Source organism: Babylonia areolata, chromosome 1, assembly GCF_041734735.1.
Source record: "Babylonia areolata isolate BAREFJ2019XMU chromosome 1, ASM4173473v1, whole genome shotgun sequence".
NCBI lineage: Eukaryota > Metazoa > Mollusca > Gastropoda > Neogastropoda > Buccinidae > Babylonia > Babylonia areolata.
This window is the reverse complement of record NC_134876.1, coordinates 89,792,582-89,800,081: the sequence shown is the minus strand read 5'-3', so window position 1 is coordinate 89,800,081 and position 7,500 is coordinate 89,792,582. Positions and strand designations below refer to the sequence as shown.

General features: G+C 46.7%; 1 protein-coding gene across 2 annotated transcripts in view; it reads left to right on the top strand.

The window, feature by feature from the left end:
* The window catches only part of LOC143288958 (glutamyl aminopeptidase-like), a 77,772-nt gene that overhangs the window by 33,754 nt on the left and 36,518 nt on the right, over nucleotides 1-7,500 (top strand). For both annotated transcript variants that reach the window (XM_076597664.1, XM_076597657.1), the window contains exon 3: nucleotides 506-653. In XM_076597664.1, coding sequence (XP_076453779.1) covers nucleotides 506-653 — 148 coding nt within the window. The remainder of the gene's footprint in view (nucleotides 1-505; nucleotides 654-7,500) is intronic.

Below are 7,500 nucleotides of genomic sequence, written 5' to 3'. Positions count from 1 at the left end.
TTGATACAGGTACTTGACTATGTTGTTGTTTTTGCTTCAGGCACTTGGCCGTGTTGTCGTTTTTGCTACAGGTACTTGGCCATGTTGTTGTTTTTGCTACAGGTACTTGGCCGTGTTGTTGTCTTTGCTACAGGTACTTGGCCATGTTGTTGTGTTTGCTACATGAACTTGGCCATGTTGTTTTTGCTACAGGCACTTGGCCGTGTTGTTGTTTTTGCTACAGGTACTTGGCCATGTTGTTGTTTTTGCTACAGGTACTTGGCCATGTTGTTGTTTTTGCTACAGGTACTTGGCCATGTTGTTGTTTTTTTGCTACAGGTACTTGGCCATGTTGTTTTTGCTACAGGTACTTGGCCATGTTGTTTTTTTTTGCTACAGGTACTTGGCCATGTTGTTGTTTTTTGCTACAGGTACTTGGCCATGTTGTTGTTTTTGCTACAGGTACTTGGCCATGTTGTTGTTTTTTGCTACAGGTACTTGGCCATGTTGTTGTTTTTTGCTACAGGTACCTGGCCACCTCGAAATTCGAACCGGTGAGCGCCCGGCGAGCCTTCCCCTGTATGGACGAGCCCAGTCTGAAATCGGAGTTCACCATCACCCTCATCCACCGACCTGAGTACACCCCCCTCTCCAACATGCCGCCTGACGGGGAGGTGAGAGCAGTAGCTGTGTGGACTGATGATCCTCAGTTAGAACATTTAACCCCTCGACTGCCGCTCAGTGCCTGTCATTGGCCATGCCAAAGGGCTGCCACCTCAGTGAGGTTAGACAGAGAGCTAACAGATCGTCAGGGTGACAGTCGGGATTCTTTGGATTTCTTCCTCGAAGGCGTTACATGCATTACCTTTGTTGTAGTAACATTAGTCACATCATTGAAATGTACACCACAGGTAATAACTGTACGCCAAGCTTATGCCACACTGATCCCATTTCACCAAAGTTTAGCAGTCAAAGGGTTAATCAACAAAACATTCGAATAGGCGCTTGCACGTGTAAGTACGAATTAAACCTCACACTGCCAAATTCGTGTTTATGCAGCAGCTAGGTAGTGGACCCATGTCACTGAAGGGTGACCAGATCATGGGTCTGTTATCCATGAACCTACTGCTCTTTTATGTTCGGTGGTAGGATAGGCCATATTTTCTACATATCACAGGAGGGGAATCCCCAGCTATTCTTAGATTCTATATTTTCTGTGTTTGTAGCACAGGGGAATTTTGCACTCTAAATTGACTGGCGGTGAAAGGGTTAAACAGTTTTTGGATTTGTTTTCATATGCTTCCTCTGGTTTTCCTTGTTCTTTCTTGTTTTTTTTTTTAAAAGTTTTATTGTGGATCCTTCATACATTTAAACAACAAAACAGATACAATGGTTTTAATTCTTGCGAGTAAGTCAAGGTTCCACGATTATCTCCGAGGCGTATCAGTTCTCTTCAGAAATCAATCAATCAAATCAATCAAAAACAGCTTGATTAATCCACATGGAAATTAAGTTGTGCAATCACAGGCTCGTTGTAAACACCAGCATAAAATGATCATGCGCAACATAAAAAGACATTAAAACTTGGTCAAATAAGAATTCCCAATAGCTGACGATAGACTAACCCCCCCCCCTCCACACACACATACTCATGTTAAAACAATAGGGTATTGCACAACGATATTTACAAATGAAAACATCCAACAAATAAAAAGTGCGCGCGCACACACGTTAAGACCATAAGGTATTGTAAAACAATACTTTTATAAAAACATCCAGAGAATAAATCGTATATATATATATATATATATATATATATATATATATATATATATATATATATATCAGTAAAATGCACGCACACACACACACACACACACACACACACACACACACACACACACACACACACACACACACACACACACACACGTACACACGTTAAGACCATAAGGTATTGTAAAATAATACTTTTATGAAAACATCCAGAGAATAAATCGTATATATATATCAGTAAAATGCACGCACACACGCACACACACACACACACACACACACACACACACACACACACACACACACACCTGTCACAACCCGTAAGGGGTTGCCCATGAACCCCCACCCCTTCCCAGACTAGCTAACGTCCCCACAAACACAGAGACACAGAAGAGTTCAGCTCGTTGCTTTACTGTGGTGATGCAAAAAATACATAAATAAATACACGCCACAAAACAAGGCATTACAAACCAAAAAAATAACCTTTATCTAAACACAGCACAATTCTACAAGTTACAGTCAACCTGCAGCACCAGTGCTGCTCAACCCCACTGCCAGAGTTCAAACTCGTGCTGACAGCCGAAAACGGACACTCGTGGCTTGATGGCTGAAGCTGGTCGGCCAGAGGGACAGTGGAAAGGTGGAAAAGGGGTAGATGGAAGTATGGAGTGGGAGCGGGAGTGGGAGCGGGAGTGGGAACGGGAGTGAGGAAGTTTCCACGCTTGTGTTCTGGGGACCCGTCGAAGGCAGCGGCACGAAGGGGAAGAAACACCGGAAAAACCTGTAACACCCCATTGGCTCTGTAGACTGGTTTTTTAAACCAGTTGTAAAAGTATACCCCACCCCCCTTGTCTTCCTTAAGCAATATACATTGCGCTAAACAAGGCAATAACAATATTCAAGTTTCAATGATACTAGTTCTGAATAATTGAAACGGCACCAGTCAGGCTATATCACATTTCCAAAAACAAATTTGAAACAATCTGAGCTGAATATTATTATGGCAAAAATGTTACACCTAAACACAACAAATTTACTAATTCCCCCCTATATTTAGAAGTAAAAGAATACTGTATTTAAAAGATATCCACTAAAAAAACATCACACTAACCTTACAAGCAACCTAAATCTCACTCTTAATCACAAGTCACATCACTAAATGTTACAACAAACACAGACTCCCTCACCTGTCACCAGGCACGTCACTGGCCCAGAGTGAAACAGACAAATACAGAAGAAGGGGTGACAAAGGGAAACGCCCCCACTACTTCATCGACGGCGCCCTACAGCACGCACGCTGGAACGGCGACCCGTCTCTCTGCGAAGCTTGGCCTCAACAGCCCAGAGCAATCTCTCTCTCCTAACCAGATTGACTCCTGAACTCGCTCAGAGTTCGAAAAAAAAAAAACCGTTCAGGAGAAGGGACATGCCACACGTGCAAAAGCACGAAGGAGAGAGGGAGGTGAAGGAGAGGGATGGAAAGAGGGGGAGAATGGAGAGAGAGGAGAACAAGGGGGAGAGAGGAGGAGAAGGGAGAGAGAGAGGGGGGGGGGGAAAGAAGGGAGAGAGAAAGGGGGAAAAGAGAAGGGGAAAAAAAATGTAGACAGGCATGCACGCAGATCGCCCACGAGCCGTGACAATACCCCCCTTCTTAAATTCAAACCACATGGTTTGAACCCTTGACCACATGTCGCGGCGAGTACACACAAAAACGTTCAACCAACCCCAGTGACAGATTTTCCCCGAATTTCCCCATTCTAAAAATAGTTCGCCTGTGGCCAGAAACACACACACACATGTTCAACAGAAAGGAACTTGTCTCAACGTGTACCCAGCACAACAATTCCATCAATCAGGTCATACACATTTTGAAAATAAGAGGAAAAGGACAAGAAAAGAAATTGTAGAAACTGTTTAGATAGTACCCCCCCACATTTTCTAAAACTTGAATATGTACACGTGGCAAACAAAGCAAAAATGAAAAGGCCAAATACAGACTTTACTTTTTAGCGGTGTGCACGTTTTATAATCTCTAGCTTGTTCTGCATGTTGGGACGGAGCAACACCTTGCCGCCCTTTACAAGCTCTCTAGGCATCCCCCCAAAAGGGACTCTGGGGACTCTTCGTGTAGCGACTGCCTTCTGGCACCTCTCGCATGACTGGACATAACGCCTGATGTCGGCACACATGCCGGGCCAATAAAAATGGGGAAAAACTCTGTCCCGAGTACGTTGCATGCCGAGATGCCCAGACATGGCGGCGTCATGACCTAGACTCAACACGGAAGTTCGCAGAGTCTTTGGAACGCAAACTTGTGTGACTTCTCCACAGTGGTTTTTGAAACAGCGGACAAGCACACCCTGCTTACGGCGATAGGTTACCTCTCCAGACCCCGTTCGTTGAACTGTTTTCCTGTCGGCACTTTCTCTAGCCTTTCGCAAGTCTGAGTCTTGGCCCTGCTGCTTTATGAGTTCCTCTCGAGTCATGTGACCATCTACACTATCTGGGGGAAGTGGAAGGACAGACTTGGAACTACGCTTGGGCTGGGCTCTACTCCTCACAGTACCCACGATCTTGGAGTCAGCGTAGACGGGAACGTCCACGGACGTGCCATCAGCATTCCATGCCGTGTTCCCAATAAGGACGTCCTCAACTGGTGCCTCCATTACGGCCACATGAAACCTGCCGCAAACGAAAGGCGACTGCAGACTCACCAAAGCTATCGGCAGCAAAGATGAACATCTGGATTCTGCCAAGATGACTCGGACAGTAGATCCCGTGAACGAAGTGGGAGGAACCAAGTGACGGGCCACGACAATCATGTGAGCCCCAGTGTCGCGCAAACCTCGGACAGTCTCTCCATTGACTACGACCTCACAACGGGGGGAGTATGTTTGTGAAGCGCAAGGGACGCACAGAGTAGGGGGTGGAGGGAGATATTTTTCCTTTGAAGGCAAGCGAGTGACCACCATAGAAACTCGCTTAGGAGGATTACACTCCCGAGCGAAGTGTCCGATGTTGCCACACCTGAAACAGGTTGGTGGCTTGGGGTTGTGGGTTCCCTGAGCCCCTGGCTGTCCGGTGCCAGATTGATTTGAAAGGTTCTCATTGGCCTGAACTGGCCTGGAAACTATGTCCTGTTCTCTTTCCAACCTCTTGGAGGCCTTGAAATCTGCTTCGGCTGAACGCCCTGCCTTCCTAGCACGAGCGACCTTCGTTGCGATACGGGCCACATTTTCTACTCTACGTGGTTCTTCTTTGCGAATTTCCGTAACCAATTCGGGAGTCAAGATTGCAAAGAACTGCTCTTGGAGGAAGAGATCCTTGATGTCCTCCACTTGATTTTCGTCCCGTCCACTCGCAGTGCACCAACGAGATAGACACGTCTTAAGGCGATCAAGGAACTGCTCAAAAGTTTCCTCGGCCTGCTTCCGCATGGAACGAAACTTCTTCCTGTATGAATCAGCATCCAACAGGAAGACGCGCAACAGTGCGGCCTTCAGCGAATCGTAATCCCTAATTTCAGTTTCAGAGAGTCGTAGACAGGCATCTCTAGCTCGGCCTTGAAGCAAGGTAACTAGACGGGCTGCCCAAGACTCACGTTTCCATCTGTTAAGGAGAGCTACCCTCTCAAAATGGCTTAAGAACGAGTCCAGGTCGTCCTTCCCGTCGAAGGGTGTGAGGGTGAGCTGCTGTACCGACCTGGCCTCATCTCTTCTTGCTTAAGCTCGAGCTTCCTCTCAAACCTCTGCCTCTCCTCTTCCAACCGTCTCTCTCTGAACAACCTGTCCTCCTCCCTTGCACGTCTAGCCTCCTCCCTATCTTCTTGGATACGCCTTTCCTCTCTGATTCGTCTAGCCTCCTCTTTCTCTTCTTCTCTGATTCGTCTAGCCTCCTCTTTCTCTTCTTCTCTGAGGCGCCTAGCCTCCTCTTTCTCTTCTTTGATTGCATCTATCACGAACCGAGCCAAAGCCTCACCAGATAGTCCTAGATCAGAGCCCAAGGTCCGGAACTTAAAATAAGGGTCTTGAGTGGAAGCAGTCTCTGACTTGGCCTCACCCTTACCTGCTGAACCGGGCGAGCCATGAAGCTGTTTGCCTAACTGCTCTTTGACCCAACCAGACAATTCTGTTTTCTCAAGGGTCCCTGGAGAACGGCTCGTATCATCCCGTTTGGGTGCTGGTGTCTTATGCCCTGGTGTGGCAGCGTTAGCGGCTTGCCTCCGTGTCAACATAGTGCCACGTTTCTTCAAGGGATACAGTCTGAATACACTTCCGCCACACGACAGTGACTACTCTTCCTACGTAAAATAGTCTGCGGACACCACGACCTTCAGCAACAACAAGTGAGTTACAAACACCCAGTCTATCTTGTCCAAACACAATCTTTACGGCACCCACAACCAAATATGAAGTGTTTTCAACGAAACAAATGATGGGACAAACAGGACAAAGACACCCTCCCCACCTTACCTTCCTAACTAACCTATCAGTTACCCCGCATCTCCACCATTGTCACAACCCGTAAGGGGTTGCCCATGAACCCCCACCCCTTCCCAGACTAGCTAACGTCCCGACAACACAAACACAGAGACACAGAGTTCAGCTCGTTGCTTTACTGTGGTGATGCAAAAAATACATAAATAAATACACGCCACAAAACAAGGCATTACAAACCAAACAAATAACCTTTATCTAAACACAGCACAATTCTACAAGTTACAGTCAACCTGCAGCACCAGTGCTGCTCAACCCCACTGCCAGAGTTCAAACTCGTGCTGACAGCCGAAAACGGACACTCGTGGCTTGATGGCTGAAGCTGGTCGGCCAGAGGGACAGTGGAAAGGTGGAAAAGGGGTAGATGGAAGTATGGAGTGGGCGGAGTGGGAGCGGGAGTGGGAACGGGAGTGAGGAAGTTTCCACGCTTGTGTTCTGGGGACCCGTCGAAGGCAGCGGCACGAAGGGGAAGAAACACCGGAAAAACCTGTAACACCCCATTGGCTCTGTAGACTGGTTTTTTTAAACCAGTTGTAAAAGTATACCCCACCCCCCTTGTCTTCCTTAAGCAATATACATTGCGCTAAACAAGGCAATAACAATATTCAAGTTTCAATGATACTAGTTCTGAATAATTGAAACGGCACCAGTCAGGCTATATCACATTTCCAAAAACAAATTTGAAACAATCTGAGCTGAATATTATTATGGCAAAAATGTTACACCTAAACACAACAAATTTACTAATTCCCCCCTATATTTAGAAGTAAAAGAATACTGTATTTAAAAGATATCCACTAAAAAAACATCACACTAACCTTACAAGCAACCTAAATCTCACTCTTAATCACAAGTCACATCACTAAATGTTACGACAACAAACACAGACTCCCTCACCTGTCACCAGGCACGTCACTGGCCCAGAGTGAAACAGACAAATACAGAAGAAGGGGTGACAAAGGGAAACGCCCCCACTACTTCATCGACGGCGCCCTACAGCACGCACGCTGGAACGGCGACCCGTCTCTCTGCGAAGCTTGGCCTCAACAGCCCAGAGCAATCTCTCTCTCCTAACCAGATTGACTCCTGAACTCGCTCAGAGTTCGAAAAAAAAAAACCGTTCAGGAGAAGGGACATGCCACACGTGCAAAAGCACGAAGGAGAGAGGGAGGTGAAGGAGAGGGATGGAAAGAGGGGGAGAATGGAGAGAGAGGAGAACAAGGGGGAGAGAGGAGGAGAAGGGAGAGAG